This window comes from Stegostoma tigrinum, chromosome 17 (assembly GCF_030684315.1).
Source record: "Stegostoma tigrinum isolate sSteTig4 chromosome 17, sSteTig4.hap1, whole genome shotgun sequence".
Classification (NCBI taxonomy): Eukaryota; Metazoa; Chordata; class Chondrichthyes; order Orectolobiformes; family Stegostomatidae; genus Stegostoma; species Stegostoma tigrinum.
Genome location: NC_081370.1, coordinates 9,505,873 through 9,529,864, shown reverse-complemented (window position 1 = coordinate 9,529,864; position 23,992 = coordinate 9,505,873). Strand labels below are relative to the sequence as shown.

Sequence of the window (23,992 nt, the reverse complement as noted above, 5' to 3'; positions counted from 1 at the left end):
CAGATTCTTCAGCATCTGCAGTTCCTATTATCTCACCTAAAACATAGTTAACCAGATCAAAATAAAAGGAGCTGTTTCCAATATTTTTGAGTGAAAACAGGAATTTTATAATATACTACCCTGAAAAACATATAATAACCGTGACATCAAACATGCACATTTAAAGATGATAAAGTCCTTCAGTTGTGAGAATGACCTGAGTGGCAAATGTTTAGCTATTAAGTTGTTTCCTCAGTAGGCACATTTGTACATCTTGAGATAACATGGTGTGGAGCTGGATGAACATAGCAGACCAGGCAGCATCAGAGGAGCAGAAAAGCTGACGTTTCGGGCCTACACCCTGCTTCAGGAATGGGGGAGGGGAAGGGGGCTCTGAAATAAATAAGAGAGAGGGGCAGGCGGTGATAGAAGGTGGATAGTGAAGCAGATAGCTGGAGAGAAGACGAACAGGTCAAGGAGGCGAGGATGAAGCTAGGAAAGGTGAGTGTAGGTAGGTAATTGGTGAGGAGGGAGGGGCGGGTAGGTGGGAGGGAAGGCGGACAGGTCAACGAGGTGGGAATGAGAGGTGGGGGCTGGTTTTGGAATGAGGTCGGGGTAGGGAGATTTTGAAGCTTGCAAAGTCCACATTGAGATCATTGGGTTGTGGGGTTCCAAGGCGGAATATGAGGTGATGTTCCTTCAGTTTTCAGTGGCATCGATGTGACACTGGAGGAGGCCCAGGATGGACATGTCATCCAGGCAGTGGGAGGGGAAGTTGAAGTGGTTCACAACTGGGAGGCATTGTTGTTTGTCGCGAACCAAGATTAGGTGCTCCACAAAGCAGTCTCTGAGCCACCGCTTGGTCTCTCCGATGTAGAGAAGACCATATCGGGAACGGCGGACACAACAGGCAACATTAGCAGATGTGCAGGTGAACACCTATTTAATGTGGAAGCTTTTCTTGGGGCCGAGGATTGAGGTGGACAGGGGACATGTGTGGTGCTACATGGATGCAGGGAAAAGTGCAAGCGGTGGTGGGGCTAGTGGGGAGTGTGGAGTGGATGAGGGAGTCACACAGAGAGCGGTCCCTCATGAAGGCAGATAAGGGTGGGGAGGGAAATATATCCTTCATAGTGGGTCAGATTGCAGGTGACAAAAGCGTTAGAGAATGATGTGTTGAATCTGGACGTTAATGGGGTGATATGTGGGGACAAGGGGAATTCTGTCTTTGTTTTTATTGTGGGCAGAGGGTGTGAGGGCTGAGGTGCGGGAAACGCAAGAGATGCGGTCGAGAGTGTTTTTGACCTCTGTTGGCGGGGGGATATTGCGGTCCTTGAAAAACGAGGACATCTGGGATGTCTAGGAGTGAAACACCTCAATTTGGGAGCAGATGTGACAGAGATTGAGGAATTGGGAATAGGGGAGCATATCCTTGCAGGAAGGTGGGTTTGAGGAGGTGTAGTCTCGGTAGCTGTGGGAGTCAGTGGGCTTGAAATAGATATTAGTTTCTAGGTGGTTACCAGAGATGGAGACAGAGAGGTTCAGGAAGGAGAAAGAGGTATCAGAGATGGTCCAGGTGAACTTAAGGTTGGGGTGGAAGGTGTTAGTGAAGTGGATGAACTGTCCGAGCTCCTCGTGGAGCACAAGAAAGTGTCGTTACAGTGATAGAAAGTAAAGTGGATGAACTGTTGGAGGTACTGCAATCTGACCCCACTACGAAAGATCTATTTCTCTCCCCACCCTAATTTGCCTTCCGGGCGGACTGCTCTCTCCATGATCCCCTCGTCCACTCCACACTCCCCACTAGCCCCACTATCCCTGGTACCCCTCCCTGCAACTGCAGGAGGTGCTACACCTGCCCCTATACCTCTCTCCTCAACTCCATCCCCGGCCCCAAGAAAAGCTTCCACATTAAACAGATGTTCACCTACACATCCACTAGTCTGGTCTATTGTGTCCGCTGTTCCTGATGTGGTCTCCTCTACATCGGGGAGACCAAGCAGAGGCTTGGAGACCACTTTGTGGTGCGCCTACGCTCGGTTCGTGACAAACGATAACACTGCCCAGTCATGAACCGCTTCAATTCCCCCTCCCACTCCCTGGACGACACGTCCATCCTGGGCCTCCTCCAGTGTCACAATGTTGCCACCCGAACATTGGAGGAACATTATCTCATATTCCGCCTTGGAACCCTACAACCCAGTTGTCTCAATGTGGACTTTACAAGTTTCAATATCTCCCCACCCCAACCTCATCCCAAGACCAGTTCCCCACTCTTGTCCCTGCCTCCCGCTCTGGTCTGCCTTCTCTCCCACATATCTGCCCCTCCCTCCTCACAAATCAACCCCCATCCCAACTCCCTACCTACACTCACCTTTACTGGCTTCATCCCCGCCTCCTTAACCTGCCCGTCTTCTCTCCACCTCTCTGCTCCACTATTCACCTTCTATCACCACCTTCCCCTCTCTCTTATGTATTTCAGAGCTCCCTTCCCCTCCCCGATTTCTGAAGAAGAGTCCAGACCCTAAATGTCAGCTTTCCCGCTCCTCTGATGCTGCCTGGCCTGCTGTGTTCATCTAGTTCCACACCTTGTTACATAGAACATAGAGCATTACAGCGCAGTACAGGCCTTCAAGGGTCTAGACCCTTCAAGGGTCTAGGCGTGAAACGTCAGCTTTTGTGCTCCTAGGATGCTGCTTAGCCTGCTGTGTTCATCCAGCTCCACACTTTGTTATCTCGAGTCTACTACTATTGCAGGCAGAGCATTCCACGCCCTTACTACTCTCTGAGTAAAGAACCTACCTCTGACTTCTGTCCAATATCTATCACCCCTCAATTTAAAGCTATGTCCCTCATGCTAGTCATCACCATCCAAGGAAAAAGGCTCTCACTGTCCACCCTATCTAATGTTACCTCAGACTCCAGCATCTGCAGTTCCTGCTACCTCTTTGTACATCTTGAGTTCTCAGTAAACTTCTGGTTTCAAGTTGCTTTTTTCACAAGATGCCTGTGAGGTTGAGAGACTGTCTGTAGTATCTCCAGTTCTTGCTTATAAATCCAACTTTTCTTGTTTAACTTTGTTGTCCCAAGCTGTTGATACAGGTTCAGTTTCTTGTCTCTGAGTCTGTTCATTTCTTTTTCAAGCTGGCTAACTGGCTTTTCACCTTCCAAAATTTGAAATTATCATACACATGTGAATGAAGCAGATGATGAATTTCTTGAGCTGACGCAGTTGTCTGTTTTCCACAATTTCAGTGCAGCCTGGTTTTGTATTTCTCACACCGGTCTCACAAATCTTGACTCAATCTGTGGTCAGGTGATCATAGGTGTCATTTTTGATCAGTAGCATCCTTTTTAAAAGGATCCTTTTCATCCTTTAGTTCATGAAGGTCTTAGATCTTAAAATCAGATGATGGAATTAGAATATTGATAGTCCATTTTGACTGCAAGCATAATAAACTCACAAGTGCCATAAATGGATTGTTTACTTTCCTCTGCCAAACATTCCCTACCAGTAGTTCAGGAAAACAGTTGTTGAAATCTAGGAATAGCTCTGATCATGGTTAATCTTTTCTCGTTGACAGGAAACAGTGTTGAAATAAAAATGGAAGGCCAGGTACAATCAAGTATTGAAACTAACATTTAAAAATTTAAAAAGTCACTATTTTACCTCTAAGAAACAGCAAACGTTTGCACAAACAGCTTTTTTGAGGTATTAACCACTGTATTTTGCAACAGGGTTTTGAATATAAAGAAACAATTGGAAGATGTTGTGGTGAATGTGTCCAAACTAGATGCGTGATACACCCAGGAGACCAATCTGTTCAACTATTACTGGTTTGTATAATTAGGTTATTTTAAATACTAATAGTTGATTCTCTGCTGTTTTGTTTTGTGAAGCAATAATTATTACTAGTTGGTCCGAATGTGATAAATTAGAGTATATGACCGCTTTCTCACCTAACTTCATCAATGTTCCCTGCTCAGCTTCGAAGGAACAGTTAAGATCTCCAAGTCCTGATCTGCTTTCTCTCCCCTTCTTCCTTTGTCATTCTGTTTGCTGTTATACTTTCGTTTTCACTCCTTCATTTTTATTTCTCACCCATTAGTTCTTTTCCTACCTTTGTGTTATTTTCTGCTGTTTTTCTTTCAGATTGGAGGTATGGGATTACATTGTGAAAAAAAGATCCACCAAAGCATTCAGGCTATCTTGAGATGAAAGTTGCTATGAAAATGTAGTTGTCAGTGGCCTTTTTTTCAAATTGCTTGCCCCAGTTTCATGTGTTTCCTCCTACTTCTTCATATCTTTACTTCACATCAATCACATCATTATTCTACTTTACTACTACTTACTCAACATCTGGCCCTTTTTATACCCTTTGTTCTGCTTAATTCAATCCACTATTAACCTTCAATCAGCTCTAGCCAGGCCATTACATTTTCATTCAAAGTTTCATTTCCTACCAAAATTCATCTAGTTAAAAATAAACCAAATTAGCATGAAGAGATAAGCTGTCTGCCTCCTTTCTCTCTATTTGGGACTTCCTGGATATCTGAAAAATGCTAAAATTAAAATTTTTGTCCCTATCTAAAAACAAAAATTGAGTTTTTCCATAATAATGGGAATATGGTTAGCCATTCACTGTTTTAAGCCTGAATAGGTATTGAATTAGGTCATAGAAAATCATATTTCAACTTGCCATTTGGCAGCCCACATCTAGATATTGCCCATTTTTGTTGAATTGGAGTTGGACTGTTTCAGTATGTGAAAAATCATGAATGGTGCTGAACATTGTGCAATCATCAGCAAACATCCCCACTTCCAACCTTATGATGGATGGAAGGTGCTGAAGATAGTTGTGTTTGAGATACTACTCTGAGGAAATTCTGGAGCTGAGATGACTGGCCTCCAACAACCACAATCATCTTCCTATGTGCCACGTATGGCTCCAACCAGTGAAGAGTTCTCCCCTGATTCCCACTGAATCCAGTCAAATGTGGCTTTGAAGTCAAGGACAGTAATTCTTACCTCACCTCTGGAATTCAGCTCTTGTGTTTATGTTTAAACTTTAAACTTCAGGGGAAGACGATGGCTTAGTGGTATTATTGCTAGACTGTTAATCCAGAGACCCAGATAACATTGAGGACCTGGGTTTGAATCCTGCCATGGCAGATGGTGGAATTTGAATTTAATAAATATCTGGAATTAAGAATCTAATGATGACCGTGAATCCATTGTTGATTGATGGAAAAACCCATCTGGTTCATTCATGTCCTTTATGGAAGGAGCCTGTCATCCTTACCTACATGGGACTCCAGACCCAACCAACAATGTGGTTGACCCTTAACTGCCCTCTGGATAATTAGGGATGGGCAATAAATGCTGCCTTGCCAGCGATTCCTGTAGTCTGTGAATGAATAAAGAAAAGAAAGGCTGTAATGAGGTCAGGAGGTGAGTGGACCTAGCAGTATCCAAACTGTGTGACAGTGAGTGCATAGAAATACAAACAAGAGTAGCTGTTGGGCCCCCAAGCCAGCTCTACCGTTCAGTAGGATGGCATTCTTTATATTCACTTTCCAGCTCAAAAATTCACATCACCATGCATTAATCAACATCTTCAACTCATTTGTCTTACTCACATTGCATTAAAATCAATGCCATCCACTTTGTGCCTTAACTCTATTTGCACTGCCTTCTAAACTGATTTAGTCATAGAGCCATTGAGCTTGTACAATGGTCCGTGTGCCCATCTGATCAAGGTCCCATTGTACTCTGAGGTAATCTTTTCTCTTCACTACGCCACCAATTTTGGTATTATCTACAGACTTACTAACCACACCTCCTATGTTCACATCTAAATCATTTCGATAAAAAACAAAAAGCAATGGACCCAGCATTGATCCTTGTGGCACACTGCTGGTCACAGGCCTCCAGTCTGAAAAGCAACTCTCTGCTACCTGCCTTTGAGCCAGTACTGTATCCAAATTGCTAGTTCTCCCTGTATTCTATGTGAACTAACCTTGCTAACCAGTCAACCTAGTGGAACTTTGTCCAACGCCTTACTTAAGTCTATATCGATCACATGCAACACTCGGCCTTTTGTTAATTCTCTTTGTTACTTCTTCAAAAAACTCAGTTAAGTTAATGAAATACAATTTCCCACACACAAAGCTATGTTGACTATCTCTAATCCATCCTTGCCTTTCCAAATACATGTAAATCCTGCCCCTCAGGATCCCCTCCAACAACTTGCCCACAACTGATGTCAGGCTCACCAGTCTATAGTTCCCTGGCTTTTCCTTACCACCTTTCTTAAATAGTAGCACCAGATTAGCCAACCTCTGGTCTTCCAGCACCTCACCAGTGGCTTGATTTCCCATATTTACTTGTCTGTGCTTCGCCCCCGAATGTAATTCCACTCCATATAGCCTTCCAAATGAGTTTAAACCCCAACTAACAGCATGAGCAAACCCCACCACCTTGCAAGATATTGGTCCTGTCTGCTCATTTGTTATCAGGCTATATCTTGAATCCAGATTTGTTTGAATTCAAATTTCACTATCTGCAATGTTGGATTGCAAACCCATGGACTAAAACATTAGTGTGGGGCTCTGGATTATTGATCTAGTAACATTATCTTTATGCTTCAACCTCCTGGATGGCGACCACTTTATTTCCATGCATTTGTATTTCATCTGGATCTTGCCTTATTTAAGTGCCACTTCCAGCTCCTCTTTCTCCTACTAAGAAACAAGCCAGTCCAAATCAAAGCAGCTGGCTACAAATCACCAAATGCATGCCTGCTTTTGGATCAACTAAGACACCACTTCAGCCCTTAAACACTTTATGTTGGAACTTAGGGATTTCTATGACTTACATTCTTCTGCCAGGTCACTTTGCATACAAGGATACAGATGCACCTCATGCATTTGAACAAGGATGCTCTGATAAATCTTATGACTCTTAGCCTTGCTTTCTTAGCTTTCACTCACTTTACCACTTACTTGGAGGCTGTCAGCCTTTGGTTACTTTATATTGCTTTCTTCGTACACACTCACTAACTTCAGCGCTGACTTACACTTTGCCAGATTCTATTTGGCTTGCATTGCTTTCCTCGCTCAGTGTCTTTAGTGCTCAGCTTAGCAGCCTCTGTCCTGCTTTTAGGTACAGGCAGAGAGGCAGGCAAGTGATAGTAGGGAGCACTGAACATTCCATCTATCTATGAATAAAGGGTGGTCATGGCATTGTGTGGCACAGTGCTACATCAACATCACACCTGAAGCATGTATCATCAATTTCTGTGGCAAAAATACTGTATCTACCTAAAACAAATAGTCATATATAGATGTCAAAAGGGAGCAGTCTTTGGTGGAATAAAGTGAAGTACACTCCGATAACACTACAGAGAGTTGGCTATTGTCAATTGGTGCTTTGTTTTACCAGAGCTCAGGATCTGTGTCCTTGAAATCTGGGGAATGGGTCATGGTCAGTCCTGCAGGTCAAATGCAAGCAGTCCTAGGATTGTGGGAAAGCCAGTCAGCGTGCTATTGAGTCTTCTAGGGCTTCTTTTTTCTGCTTCGAAACAAAGGAAGGCATTGAGACTGATGGAAATGTATGGAAGAGCAATCAGTTAATGCATGAGCAGAGACACTGAGAGTAATCCATAGATTTGTATCTATGCATTAAAGTTAGAATTTTCCCAGCCTGTGAGCTGAACAGGCTATGGCAAGAAATATAGGAAAATATAGGGAGATTGAGAAAATCTAAATCTCAATGTCAAGCAGATGTTCTCATTTTCCCCTAACAGTTTCAACCATGATTCTGATTCTCATTGATAAGCAGTGACAGCTTCCTTTATGTGCATTTGCATCTTGCTATTAACTAACCTCACTTGGAAGTTACTGTAGTTACCTAGCAGATGCAGCTCACTGTTTGCTTCACCAGTCTCTATTTTAATGTATCTTCACCAACATACTTACATACATACAATCCCTGCAGTGGAGAAACAGGGCCTTTGGCCCAACAAGTCCACACCGACCCTCAGAGCATCTCACCTAGACCCGTACCCCTATAACCCACCTATTCTACACATCCCTCAACATTATAGGCAATTTCCCATGGCCCATCCACCTAGCCTGCACATTTCTGGGCTGTGGTAGGTAACCAGAGCATGTGGAAGAAACCCACACAGACACGGGGAAAATGTACAAACTCTACACAGACAGTTGCTTGAGGGTGGAATTGAACCCAGGTCCCTGGTGTTGTGAAGCAGCAGCGCTTACCACTGAGCCACAGTACCGCCCAAAGGAAGACGGGAACTCCTTCGAGCCGGAAATGAACCAACGACCTAATATGTCCCTAAATGTTCTAAGGTCACCTCTACCTACCAAAGTTGGCATCAGCAAATCATCAACCTCAACATATTATCATGACTAATCTCAGATCAACTGAGAATCTATTTCAGCCCTTCAGGACTTCACTTTGGAGCTCCTGACACCTTTAACTTGCATACACCTGCAGCATCACTTTGTGATCAGGGGCATTTTTTTTTTCTTGTACATAGGGTCATCTAGCACAGAAACAATCCTATCAGTCCAGCCAGCCCATAGCAAACATAATCCCAAACTAAGCTAATCCCAACTGCCTGCTCCTGGCCCATATCCCTCCAACCTTTCCTATTCATGTACTTATCCAAACGTCTTTAATGGCGTAATTGGACCCACATCCACCACTTCCTCAGAAAGTTCTTTCCACACATGAAATGTGCCTCTTAGTCTTGAAATCTCCATCCTAGGGAAAAGACACCTACCATTAACCCTATCTATTTCCCTCATGATTTTATAAATGTCTGTAAGGTCAGCTCTCAACCTCCTATGCTCCAGTGGAAAAAAGTTTCAGCTTATCCAGCCTTTCTTTATAACTCAAACCTTCCGTACGTGGCAACATCCTGGTAAATCTCTTGTGAACGCTCTCCACCTTAATAATATCTTTCCTATAATTGGACAAGCAGAACTGAATACGGTACTCCAGAAGAGACCTCACCAATGTTCTGTAAGACTCACCATGACTTCCCAATTCCCATACTCAAAAGGACTGGGTAATGGAGGCAGGCATGTTAAATTCCTTTTTAACCACCCTGTCTATGTGTAATGCAAACTTAGAAGAATTATGCAAATGAACGCCTAGGTCTTTCTGTTCTACAGCACTACCTAAGACCTGACCATTAATTGTATAAGTCTTACCCCTGTTTGTTGCACCAAAATGCAATACCCCTCATTTATCCAGATTGAACTCCATCTGCCATTTTTCAGTTCATTGACCCATTTGATCAAGATCCCTTTGTAACCAGCTGAGCTTTGTCTGGCAACATCTGTAGAGAATTTCCTCAGTTCTGAGGAAGGGTCACTGGACCTAAAACTTTAACTCTGATTTCTCTCCACAAATGCTGCCAGACCTGCTCAGCTTTTCCAGCAATTTATGTTTCTGATTTACAGCATCCACAGTTCTTTCAGTTTTTGATCAGAACCAATCCCTGTGGAACAACGCTGGTGACAGGCCTCCATTCTGAATAACAACTCTCTGCCAACCCTCTCTGTCTCCTGTCATTAAACCAATTGTGTATCCAATTAGTATTCTGTACAGGATGCATCATATGGCTCTTAGCTTCATTTCTTAGCACTCTGTCAAGTGCTTACTTGGAGGCTACCAACAATTGAGTTACACAACTTTTTAACTAGACAGCAGGAGTAGTGCATACTGTCTGCAATAGTGAGGTTAACAGTCCATAAAAATTAGTGAGTTTTGTATCCAGTGGTAGAGTTTGAGTGAGTATGAGGAATAATAAAGAAGATGGTGGGACTTACCTCTGTGCAACAAAGTACAACTGCAGATGCTGGACTCACAGATAACACAGTGTGGAGCTGGAGGAACACAGCAGACCAGGCAGCATCAGAGGAGCAGGAAAGTTGATGTTTCTGGTCAGGAATTGCTGACCTTTTTTCCTGCACTGCTGTGGATTTCTTCTGGCCCCAAAGACAGGGCTGATCTGGGCTACTAACAGTGTTCAAGTGCTTGGTGTCTTGACTTCTTCCTGGTGATCATACGGGCAAAGAATGGCCCTCTTCTCAACCAGCATATCCACCAGGGCCCCGCAGGCTCCTATCTCAAAAGTAAAGTGCCAGTCTTCCTTTCTGAGACATTTCAGAATGGTTCCAGTAGCATGCATACCAGGAGGTCTAGCAGTGGTGAGAATTTTACCTCTGCTCTTTCATGATAGCTTGACAAGGAAGTCAAACAGTCTAACTGCATAATTAATAAAGGTAGGAATGGAAGACAGCATCAGAAAAAACATTATGAGTCATCACAGGACACCTGCCATGAAAATCCTCAAAATAACACCTTGTTGTGAAGAAGGGTCACCAGACTTGAAATGTTTTCTCTGCTTTCTCTCCACAAATACTGCCAGACCTCCTGAATTTCTCCAGCAATTTCTGTTTATGTTTCAGATTTGCAGCATCTGTCATCCCCTATTTTATCAAAATTCAGCTGTTTACCTTCTTGACAGTTGAAATAACATTGAATGAAGACACATATAGTTTTCTCTAATCTCTTGTCTATTAGGTTTAGATGACGTTATAAAAGCAGATGAGCCATGTTCTAATTCAATGATGGAACAGACTTGAGTAACCAAAAAGCCTACTCCTCAGTCGTATTTTTTAAAAATATACAGTATCAATTTGACTCAAGAGATTCTGAAATTTGCCTTTCTGCCTTTCAAAGTGATTTTAAGAAAGGCTGGCAAAAAGGAAATGCCAGATATTTAAACAAAGTTTTAGTGATTCAGCTGACTGAATGATGCATTCTATGGAATTATGTACACTAAATGTGCTCAGTTCATCTTTCAAGAGTTAGTGTTCTGCACTAAAATGTCCCCAAGTCCAAATTAGATTTTTGGATGAGGCAGTCTTCAAGTAAAAACTTTACTGAATGATTTAAAACTTTACTAGAGCTCATTTGTTATCTACATTTTTCATGATTTTTTTGAAGTTTTCTGGTTTATTTTGATCTAGTCCTTGGTTTGGGGCATTATAAATATCAGCTGCTGTGAAAAAGTGGTCATGAAAATATTCAAACATTTTGAGTGATTTCTGGAAATTTCATGGGCAGATTGCAACAATAAAATAAATAAAATGATATGCTATCACTTTAAAATAATGGCTGACTTTTATCACATGACACATCTAGAATTGACAATACCTATTATAATATTATCCTAAGATGTAACAGGTAGTGTCTATTCTCAATTAAACAAAACCTCATATTCATAATTTAATATGTAATAATATAATGCAACTTTTTGAACTCTATTATCTTTTGACTTGCCATTCTAGCCTGGCTATACGTGGTCATCACCTTATAACAACTGTACAGTTTATGGATGTCTTCAAATTAATGATAGCTTAATATCGACTAGTTCCAAGTTTGTTTGTCCTGATTTTCATCCAGAAGACTGTGAACCAGTGAGTATGCAAAAATTTCAACAAACTACTTAATGGAATTCCAATTGTACTGTTTAAAATTCAACTAAACATATAACAGTATTAAAATTATTTTCATGCTATCTTTCAATATTTGTACACAGCAATTCAAATAGAATAAGGAAATAAAGTATTTGCTGATTTAGCATATAAAAATTCTAACTGAAAGACACTTGACCTGGTTCAAGCCATGCAGCAAAAATATGCAGCACCCCTCTGCTGTTACTTGCATCTTCACTGAGGACAAAGATTAGAAGTTAAAAGTATTACATGCAGATCTCAAAAAGATGGACAAATACCTTATTGTTAAGTTAAAATCATACAACTGACAGATGTTAATTTGGATCATGAATGAAATCCTGCGCCAGCGTGTTATTAGTTGTTGGATGTTTAATAAGCGCTTTTTATGATGCTTTTAGAACAATATATAATTCAATGTAACATTATCTTTAACAATGTATGAAATTTTACAATTAAAACTTTGATATTTCAGGGCACAATTATGATGACTGATGATGGATGTTGTCAAACATGTAAGTTTGAAAACTGACAATATTCTAATATATAAAGTCTAAAAATGAGTTCCTTGTCTTTTAAACAACTCAGTAGAAAAAGTTTGTCTGTTCAGACACCTGGCTTTTTGATGAATAATAGAACAGTTAATGTCTTTATGAATACATAATGTTGACAAATGTGAAGTCTGCACTCAATAATTTGTCTCATTTTCAGTCATTGGTTCTTTATGTAAAACAACTGTATTTCTTCTGATCAAGACTTCATGTTTATTGGCCAATGCTTAGGTAGACATTAATTATTTAAACCCTTTCCCGACATTATGGCTAAGATTCTTGTTAACTCAGAAACACTACAAAGACTGTTTCCAGGTCCAGATTCCCAGCATTCATCTAGACGGTAATGATTGTAAGTTTGGAACGTGCTGTTTAAAGGGGTCTTGGTGAAGTTCTGTCAGTCTTGTTAATGGTACACACTGCCGCTATTGAGTATCACTAGGTGTGAGAGTGAATGGAGTTTGCAGATGTGATGCTTAGTTCCAGATGTGTCAAACTTCTGAATATTGCTGCCTAGGTAATTTTGGATTATTCCATTACATTGCTAATATCCTTTAAAATTCATTCGTAGTACATAGGTGCCACACCTATTGCCCGCCCCTAATTGTCCAGATGACAATTAAGACTCAACTACATTGCTGTGGGTATGGAGCTACATGTACGCCAATGAAGGTAAACACAACAAATTTCTGTCCTTAAAGGACAGAAGTGCAACTTGCTGGGTTTTTACAACAATCAACAATGGTTATATGGTCACAATTAGCTAGCCTTTAATTCCAGATCTTTAATGAATTTACATTTCGCCATTCGCCACGGTGGGATTCAAATTCATGTCCCCACAGCATTAATCTGGGGTTCTGGATTACTTGTCCTTTAAAATTACCACTGCCCACTCACCCCAAAAACATATGTCTGATAGCTGATGCAAGTTTGGGGAGTCAGGAGCTGAGTTATCCTCTGCAGGATTCCCACTCTGTCCTGCTTTTGAAGCCACAGTATTCGTATGGTTGGTCCTGTTGAGTTTCTGGTCAATGGTAACCCTCAAGATGTTGATAATAATGGCAATGTCATTAAATGTTAAGGCACAATGGTTAAATTCTCTTTTGTAGGGATGGTAATCGCTAGTATGGCACAAATGTTACTTTGTACTTATCAGCCCAAGCCTGGATATCATTTATTATCATAATTTCATTTCATGTACCATATATTTCATATCATATCATAATTTATTATTTTTAAAGAAGAGAAAGAAAATGTAAGGAAAATAATTTAAGACATGGGTTGCAGCTCAGTCAGAGACCCTTACAATGTTTAAGGTGAGTACCTGTATAGGAAGTGTTTCCAACTGCATTTCAGGTCTGAACTGGTGGCTGGATCATCTGCAAGATTGAGATTTTCTAGATGGCATGTACAGTCAAGTGTTCACCATGCAAGCAAAGAGTTCGCTGGCAGAAATGTACCAGCTATTACCAAACAAAGTATAAATACTAGGCATATTGTTGAGGAGTCCCCTGGGCTCGTCTCCCTCTCTGACAGATTTTCCATTTTGCATGTCATTGGGGAAGATGATTTCTGAGGGGAGTGCAGTGAAAGTCAAGTCTGCGACACCATGATTGACTCACCTGCTTGGAGTAAGTGGTTAAAGAGTATCACTGATCGGGCATTCTGTCATAAGGACAATAGATAGCTATTTCTACAGCCAAAGATATGATACCAGGATGTTGCCTTCCCATGCCAGCGTTTGGAAGGGAGAGGATGGAACAGTGTATTATCTTAGCTGATGTTATCCCTGGATAATTCAGATCCTAAAATGAAATCTGACTTGACAGATCATATTTTGTTTTTATTTCATCTTTACACATCTTTAATACACAAGACCGCAGATTTAGTTTAAACATTAATTTCAAGGTGAGAGGGGAAAAACTTAAGGAAGATGTGCGTGAAAAGTTCTTTACACAGAGGGTGATGGGTGCCTGGAACGCTTTGCCAGCGGAGGTAGTAGAGGCGGGCTCGATAACGTCATTTTAAATGTATCTAGACAGATACATGAATGGGCAGGGAGCAGAGGGATACAGATCCTTGGAAAATAGGTGACAGGTTTAGACAGAGGATCTGGATTGGCACAGGCTTGGAGGGCCGAAGGGCCTGTTCCTGTGCTGCAATTTTCTTTGTTCTTTGTTCTTTGTTATAAAGGAAGTTTATTGCACAACAGAAATGAAAATAAATTAAACCAACCCTATTCAATTACACCACACTTCATAAATTTTCAAAACACATGGCAATGCAAAATCTCATCTATCCCCAACAACATCATATTACAGTTACACAAAAGTCCAGAGAAATTCCTTCCCAACTGAATCTATAAGTTCGACTTAACTGCTTCTTCTCAGTTCTGAATCCTTGACTATTCCAATAACTCATTTGTTTTAATAATCTGCATAGTTTCAATCAAATACTCCCAGTGTGGAAGCTCCACAAACTACACTCTTATTTGATTAACTGCTGAACAGTGTAATTTTCCAGGAGAGACTACTTGCTTCTGAGCCCAATCAGGTACTCTTCGAACTGCCAAAAGACTTTTGAACGAAATCAAAACTTGTTCATCTCAGTTTCTGCTACAAAAAAGCTTAATGTTTTCTCTCTATGGTCATAACATCCTTCAGTGTAAACAAAATTGTAGTGACACTCCAGGAATAACAGATTTCTTTAAAATCATGGTTTTAGAAAGACTGACCTAATTGATTTCAGATCCCTTCACAAAATTAGACTAAAACCCATATGTCAATTTCTTTGAAATCCAAAGTCTGAAATATGATGTTTATAGATCATACATCTTTCTTTAAATAGTCAGAGGTGTAATCCATTTTAGAAACAACATTAGGGGTAAACTGAGGGATGAAGCCCTGCAGCCAGAATATAAGGAACTGACAAATTAAAAAACCGAACCTCAAACATGGTAAAATCAGGATTGTGGCACATGCTAGAGACATTTGGAGCAGGAGAATAGATCAGGGGAATTTGTGGCTGGAGAACTGGTGCAGGATGGCAAGATTTAGATTTCTGAGGCAATGGGATGGATTCCAAGGAAGGTAGAACCTGTACCATCTTAAGGGGTTGCACCCCAACATAACTGGAACCAATATTCTCACAGGCCATAGCATTATCAAAATGTGTAGCAATGTTAAAAATCCAAGTCAAAACATATATCTAAAGGAACGTGCATAATAGGGTAGATGACTAAACAGTGCCAACAGGTGTAAACATATGTGCTGTAACTGTGATCATGGAGACAAGGCTACAGGGTCACCAGGGCTGGGAAATGAATCCATGGATATTCAACATTTCAGAAGCACAGGCAGAAATGAAAAAGAGGTAGGGTTGACTTGTTAGTAAAGGCTGCAATCAATGTAATAGTGATAAAGGATATTGGCTTGGAAAATCTAAATATAGAATCAGTTTGATGCTAAGAAGGGACAAGGGGAAGAAAATGTTAATGGATTGCCTATTAGCAAAAAGTGGCCCAACTATAGCTGACAGAAGATATTAAAAATAGTATTAAATCCAAAGGGAAATCATAGAACATTGCCAGAGAAAGTAGGAAACCCGAGGACTGGGAGCAATTTAGAATTTACCAAGGGATTAATTAAGAGGGGACAAATAGAGTATGAGAGTAAACTTGTAAGGAATGTAGAGGACTTTAAAATCTATTAAAAGTATGTAAAAAAAGTTAGTGGAGATGGATAGAGGTCCTTTACAGTCTGAAATGGGAGAATTAACTGTTGAGAATAAGGAAGTAGAAGAGTAATTAAACAACTACTTTATTTCTGTCTTTACAGAAGGAGACACAACTGACTTTGCAGAAATGCTAGGGAAGCATGGGTTTACAGGGAAGGAGGAATTGAAGGAAATAACATTATTTTTTAAAAAGTGGAATAATTTAATTGGGGTGGCATGGTGGCTCAGTCATTAGCATTGCTACCTCACAGCTCCAGGGACCCAGGCTCTATTGCACCCAAGGGCAACTGTCTGTATGGAGTTTGCTGCACTTTCTCCCTGTGTCTGTGTGAATTGACTCTGGTTTCCACCCACAGTCCAAGATGGGCAGACTAGGTGGATTAGCCATGGGAAATGCAGTGATAGAGGGTTGAGTTTGTGTGGGATGCTCTTTGGAAGGTTGGTATGGACTCAATGGGCCTCTTCCACATTGTTGGAATTCGATGAAATTAATCTGACTGAAAGCTGACAGATTTCCAGGTCTAATCTACTTGCTGGGGGCAAAAGCAAGTGGACATGGAGATCATTGATATATTTGTTTTTATCTTCCAAAATCCTGTTGTTTCTGGAAAGTCATTGCAGATTGAAGAGTGACAAATATAACCCAACAGTTAAAAAAGGAAGAAGAAAACAGGAATTGCAAACATGATCATCTCACATTAGTAACACGGACAATGCTGCTATCTATTGTAAAAGATGCAACAACAGAACACATGGAAAACAATCAGTGGGATCAGACAAAGTTAATACAATTTATCAAAGTAAGATCAAGATTGACAAACCAACTGGTGTTTTTTTGAAAACCAAAAGAACTGCATATGCTGTAAATCAGGAGCAAAAACAGAAGTTGCCCTTCAGGGTTACCGGACCCAAAACGTTAACTGACTTTTTCTTCACAGATGCTGCCAGACCTGCTGGGCTTTTCTAGCAACTTCTATTTTTGGATCTGAAGTATTTTTGAATTATGTAACTAGTGAAAAGAGGACTGGTGGATGTAGTGTTTGTAATTTTCAGACAGCTTTTGTTCTTCCATATAAAATGCTCAAGTATAATATTAAAATACGTGGGGTTGGGGGTAATGGACTGAAAATTCGTGAGCAGACACAAGAGTGTAGAAATAAATGGATCTTTTAAAAAGTGATAGCTGGAGACTAGTGACATGCCACAGTGATCATTGCTTGGGCCTCAGGCCTTCACGATGTATATCAACAAATTGGATGACAGGATTAAATGCCATGGACCTGATTTTCCAAGGTGGAAAAAAGACAGAATTCTGGAGAAACTTAGTATGTAAGGCAGCACCCGTGGAGAGAGAAACAACGTTAGCAGAATTCTGAAGGAAAGTCATAATGGACTCAAAACGTTAACTCTGTTTTTCTCTAAAGATGTTGCTACACCTGCTGAGTTTCTCCAGCATTCTGTGATTGCTGCAGATTTCCAGTGTGCACAGTATTTTGTTTTAATTCAGGGTTTTTCATGGGGCTGTCCATTTCTGAGAGGAGATTTCACTCAGGGCTCCATCAGAAATGCAAACCATACTTCTATCCTGACAGCTCTTTCATAGGATAGAACTATCAAAGAACGGCAAATCACATCCCCTTTTCACAGCAGTCAGCTGCCATATTTTTACAGTTAAAGTCCTTAACAGCAAATCTGACAGCTGCTGTCAAAGGGTAAATGCACAATATAAGTGTGATGTTCAGATACTAAGACAGTAGGATGCCAGGATACCAGGAGTGGGACACCAGATGGGTAGGTAAGAACTTGAGTCCAGGTAAGCAGAATTCTAGGTGCATAGCAACGTAGAAACAGGAGTAGGCCATTCAGTTCTTTCAGCCTCTTCTGCCATTCAATGAGATCATGACTGATACGTGGCCTGACTCCATATATCTGCCTTTGGCCTCTATCTCATAATACCTTTGCTTAACAAACATTTATCTCAGATTTAAATTGACAACTGATCCAGCATCAACTGTCGTTTATGGAAAAGAATTCCGAACCTCGACCACACTTTGGGTGTAGAAGTGTTTTCTAAATCTCTTCTGAACGGTCTAGCCTTAATTCTCAGTCCATGCCCCTAATTCTAAAATCGCTAACCAGTGGAAATAATTTATCTCTATTACTCTGAATTTTCATGTGAACATCTTGAAGAATCAGCCAGTGAACCTTTACTGGACTTCCTCCAATGCCAATACATCTTTCCGTAGATAAGGGGGACTGTTCATTGTCTACGCCAACTCTGATTTGATAGACTTAATAAGAACTTTCTATTTTTATAATCTATTCCTTTTCAAATCACAACCAACATTCTATTTGTCTTCTTTATTACCTGCTGAATTGGGATGCTAACTTTTTGTGATTTATGCACAATGGCTGCCAAATCTCCCAATGCTATAGCCATCTGCAGTCTCTCTCTATTCAAAAAGAAGTTGGTTAAGAAATAAGAGTGTGATGAGGGTAAGATGCCAGGAGAATCGGGTACCAGGTGGCATCGTCATATATATATATATAGGCTGCCAAGTAATTGATGAAATGCTTAGACCAGATTTAAGCCAAATGGGAGGAGTTGTTAGGTTAGGGATGAGGGAGAGGACAGAGGAGGTGTCTGATCCAGGAGGGATAGACAGTGTCATGAGTGGCACACAGTAGTTCGTGTCGGGTCCAGCAGAAAGCATGTGTGTTTCGAGGCTGGAAGGGATTGAGCAATGTTGGGCCTGGCAGCAAGTTGGAGCAGAGTCCAGGAGTTCCATCAGATGGAAACAGAGTTGGGAGGGTAGTTGAGAGCAGATAGTGGTTGATTTGGAGATCAGTTTAATCATTACCAAGGAGTTGGTCTCGGTTTTTAATCCACTAACCTTTCCTGGATAACTATGAGCATAATTGAATGAGACCCCAAGTTCTCTGAATTTGATTCATTTGGAAGGTTCCAGAAGCAGGAGAATTGCCCATTGGAATCATCAATTTTCTGGTCACATAGTGAACATCACCTGGACCACAGGCTTCCCATGCACAATTCCAATCCATGCTGCTCCAACATCCATCTGGCCATCCGATTATCGGAGCCCTTGTTTTTCTCTCAGATGCGGCCAGATCTGAATATTTTAAATACTTCCTGTTTTTATTTCAAAGTTTTAGATCTGTAGTATTTTGCTTGCATTTTATTATTGAATTCAAATTTTACTCACCAATTTAATTGGTGAAAAAAGTATTCACCTTTATTGTAAAATTAACATTTCAAATATAAATGGACAAATATCATAAGTGAGATACTCTTTCCTCTAGCTTTAGGAAAACAAAATAATAATATGCCTATTTTATTAATTATAATTCCTATGATTCTTTTTAGGTTTCAAATCTATTAGCGACAATAACTGCTGCTGTTCTCATTTCATGTTGAAATCCTGTTTTTTATTTCTAAATATTCATGTTTATAATTATAATCTAGGCCAAGAAAAACAGAGTTGTAAGAGAACAAAAAAAATGATCCAGATAACGCATGATGGATGCCAATCATCAAAGAAAGTAGAAATTGCAGAATGTGAAGGAACATGTGGTACTTACTCTATGTAAGTAGCAATTGCCTTATGTAGCTCTCACCTCGAATGATCTTCCTTATATTGTTTACAACACATTAGTCTCATTTTGTTTTGTTCATAGCGTGTGCGCATCACTGGTAAACCATTTATTGCCCATGCTTAATATCCGTTGAGAAGTCGGTGGTGAGCCACCCATTTTGGAGTCAGTGTCATATAGGTACATCCACGTGCTGGTTCAGAGGAAGTTTCAGAATTTTAACCCAGTGGCATTAGAGGAACACCGAGATATTTCCAAGTCAGTTTAGTGTGTGGCTTGGAGGGGAACTTGCAGGTGGTGGATTCCCATGCGGTTGATTCCCTTATTCCTTAAGGCGATGGAGATTTTCAAACAGCCTAAGCAAGTTGTTGCAGTTTGTCTCAAAGATGGTAAGCAGTGCTGTCGGTGTGTTTCAGGATGGAGGCTGTGACTGTTTGAGGTGGTGGATAGGGTGCTGAGCTAATGTTCTGCATAAGTGATTTTTCAGTTGCATTCATCCAGACAAGTGGAAAGAATTCCATTGCACTCATATTTTGTGCCTTGTAAATGGTGAACAGGAGCCAGGAGATGAGTTATTCACTGTCGAACTTCTAGCTGTTGCTCTGCTCTTGTACCCCTATTAGCAATTTTAAAGGCCGTAGCGAGTTTATGGAGGTGTCCATAAAATCCAACCAGTAGTCTGTCTGCCACAAACTTGCACACACCTGTCCCTACCACAGTTTTACAAGTGGAAAGTGTATTGTGGGCAGCTCAACGACTACTAGATCAAAAGCCTGAAGTGAGCAATTAATTTCCCCTAAAAGGCATCACTGTTTCACACTGAGATTTAACTGCCAGATGGGAGATGCCTACTCCAATCATCTGGTGGTTGTGGTCTCGTGGTGGTAAGTAGGGAACATCTCTTCAAAAGCCATCAGCAGGACCTTCTGAGTTGTAATGACCTCCATATTTCTCTCTTCCCCTGACCTTTACTCCTTCTTTCGCAACAGAGAGGGCATGCAAACTCTATGTAAGTAGCAATTGCCTTATGTAGCTCTCACCTCAAATGATCTTCCTTATATTGTATACAACACATTAGTCTCATTTTGTTTTGTTCATAGCGTGCCACCACCTTAAGGAATAAGGGAATCAACCCCTTGGGAATCCACCACCTGCAAGTTCCCCTCTAAGCCACACACTCTTGCATTGAGGGAGACCAATCTCATTTCCTGGGATTGAACCACAGCAGCTCACCTCTTGTTGGTCCAAATCCAATATCAGTGTTCCACCCCTGCCCCTGTGATGTGCCAGTACAAGAGACTTTCCTCTGATTGGCCAGCTGTTCTCTGAGGAGGAATATCCTATGTTCCTGAGGAGCTTTTAATTGGAGGGGCTTTGGTGGTCTGTAAAACTAAGCCCATTATTTACACAGTTGACTCAGTTCAGTTTCTGGTCAGTGAGTAACCCCAGGATGTTGATAGTGGAACACTTTGAATGATAATGCTGTTGAAGACCAGGGTAAGATAGTTAAATTCTCCATAGTTAATGATATTCATTGCTTGGAACTTGTCACCAACGTTACTTGCCACTTATCCAAACCCAAATTTGACCAAGGCTTGTAGAGTGCAGAATAGACTTTCTCAGGATCTGAAGAGTTTCACAGGGGCCTTAAGATTGTGCAATTATAGCAAACATCCTACTTTTGACCTTACAATGAAGGAAGGTCATAAATGAAGCAGCTGAAAATGGTTGGGTCCAGGACACTATTCTGAGCAACTCCTGCAGAGATGTCCTGAAGCTGAGATGATTTACCTGCAACAATGATAATCTTCTTCCTTTGTGTTAAAAATCACTCCAACTAATGGAGAATTTTGCCTGTTATTCACATTCACTTCAATTTTATTGAAGCTCTTGTACACCACAGTCAATTAAATACTGCCTTGATGTCAAGAGCAGCCACTCTCCTATCAGCATTAGAATTTAGCTGTTCTGCCCATGTTGGAACTAAGGCTGTAAAGAGGTCAACAGCCAAGTGGCCCTGGAAGAAACCAAATTGAGCAACAGTGAGCAGTTTGTTGTTGAGTACATAGCAACACTGTTGATGACATCTTCCATCAATTTGCTAATGATTGACGGGAGAACAGTAAATGACTGAATATGATTTGTTTTTGCATTCAAGACATACCTGGGAAATTCTCCACATTATTGGATGAATTTTAATGCTGTGGCTTCATGAAACAGCTTAGAAAGGAGTTCATATTTTCTCATGTTTTAATTCTCTTAAAATATGTCTAATAATAGGTATTCTTCAGAAGTAAATTCAATGGAGCACAAATGTAACTGTTGTCAAGAGATAAAGACCCACAAAAGAGAGATTACTTTAATATGTCCTGATGGAAATACTATTCAATACTCTTATGTCTATGTGGATACATGTGACTGCATGGAAAATAACTGTGAGGAACCAACCAGCTCACCTTCAAACAGCACAATCCATGAACTATCTCGAGCAAAACGCAATCCAGACAGGATCAATGAAAGTGGAGACAAGCTCAATTTGATCAATTTAGAGAAACAGACAGACTTCATAAGCTTTAATGAAGTAAATGAATCCAACAAAAGTAAAAGGGAAGCAAACTTAGAAAATGACCTACAAGAAAACCAACTTAAGGAAAGAAAGCCAAGGCATGGGAGACGAGCAAGTGCTCAGAAGCGTATAAAGCTCACTTAAAACGAATCAAATATTCTGGTGAATCAAATTCATTCTGTTTGCTTCTTACTTCCAAACTTCACAATGCTGGTGTTTATTAACTGTTCATTTTGTTTTTATTCACGTTAGTTCCTAATTAAACAAGATTATTCTGAAAAAATGTCTATTTATTATCCAAAGTCCTATTCCAGTGAAAATTCTTACTATGCGCAGAAGAAATTAAGTAATAATGCTAATAAATAAATACATACATATTTATCACGTCATTGCTTTTGGTTTTTGTCTTTTCACTGTCAAAAGCAGACTTCAACCCTTGTGATTTATACCGCACCTTAGAGCTCACTAAATTAGAATATGCGTGCGAAATTGTTATATAGAATGTTTCTCTGCATATTGGCTTCTGAAGTATAAAATCATAGGTCATTTACAGCACAAAAAGGGGCCACTTGGCTCCAAGATTCACCGGACCCAAAACATTAACTCTGATTTTTAATTCACAGATGTTGCCAGGCTTGCTGAGCTTTTCCAGCAACTTCTGTTTTTGTTCCAAACAAGACTAGTTCTCTGGAAGAGCAACTCAGCTAGTTACAATTATCATCACTTTACCATTTAAAATCAACGTCATTAAATGAATTGCCATTTCCTAATTGAAATATATACACTTTCATAACACTATTGATTATACACACTGGCTGAGATATCACATTTCTAAAATCTTCAACCACTGACGTTTCTTGCATTAATCTCTCCTGACACCCGCTTTTAGGAACAAACATGTAGCATTTGCAATTCCTCAGTCTTCTGGCATCACCCTCCATTTCTTTGGAAAATCTCCACAATTTCCACCCCTACCTCCCTTAGTATTCCATCTAGTTCTGGTGACTAATCGACTTTTAAGTATAGCTAGCTGTTCTAAGGCCTCCTCTTCATAGTGCCTCAGCTGCCTTCTCTTCCACAATTATTTAGACAGCATTTTTCCTTGGTAAAACAAATGAGAAGTACTAATTTAGGATCTCTGCTTCCATGCTTAGATCCTGTTTATGGTCCCAAATGAGCAATGCCCCACCTTTTACTGGCCTTTTAATATTCATATTATACAGATGATTCTTTTGGGTTCCCCTTTACATTAACTGCTGATCTTTCACATGCTCTCTCAAAAGCCACATGCATTTTTCTTCACTGAAGGTGGAAATTAAAAGTTTCTTTGGAATCTCGCACAGTTTGAAACAATTCATTTGCGTTATATTTTCATCATATGCTTGAATGAACAAAATACTGTTTTTACAAGGAGAAATTAACTTCCTATATTTCTTGTTTCTAAAAGCAAGACATTTATGAACTATTTGAATCTCCACTACTTCCGCCACTTGCAATCTGATCCCACTACCAAGGACATTTTTCCCTCCCCATCCTTATCTGCCTCTCCGTCACTCCCTCATCTGCTCCATACTCCCCACTAGCCCCACCATCCCTGGCACTTTTCCCTGCACTGCAGGAAGTGCTACAACTGCCCCTCCACCTCCCACGTCACCCCCATCCCAGGCCCCAAGAAAAACTTCCACATTAAACAGATGTTCTGCTGCACATCTGCTAATGTGGATATTGTATCCGCTGTTCCCCTCTCTACATCGGGGAATCCAAGCCGAGGCTTGGAGACCGCTTTGTGGAACACCTACGCTCAATTCATGACAAACGACTGCACTTTCCAGTCGCAAACCACTTCAACTCTCCCTCCCACTCCTTGGATGAGATGTCCATCCGAGGCCTCCTCCACTTCCACAAAGATGCCACCTGAAGCCTACAGGAACAAGACCTCATATTTCATTTTGGAACCCTGCAAACCAATGGTCTCAATGTGGAGTTCACAAGC

The 23,992-nt window shown here is 40.7% G+C and overlaps 1 protein-coding gene across 1 annotated transcript in view; it reads left to right on the top strand.

Moving 5' to 3' along the window:
- LOC125459226 (mucin-2-like) overlaps window positions 1-22,366 on the top strand; it is a 119,990-nt gene extending 97,624 nt beyond the window's left edge. Inside the window, exons 44-48 of the mRNA XM_059652219.1 lie at window positions 3,718-3,816; window positions 11,371-11,499; window positions 12,011-12,050; window positions 19,306-19,426; window positions 21,714-22,366. Of these exons, the coding sequence (XP_059508202.1) occupies window positions 3,718-3,816; window positions 11,371-11,499; window positions 12,011-12,050; window positions 19,306-19,426; window positions 21,714-22,143 (819 nt within the window). The 3' untranslated portion in view covers window positions 22,144-22,366. The remainder of the gene's footprint in view (window positions 1-3,717; window positions 3,817-11,370; window positions 11,500-12,010; window positions 12,051-19,305; window positions 19,427-21,713) is intronic.
- Window positions 22,367-23,992: the final 1,626 nt, after the last annotated feature.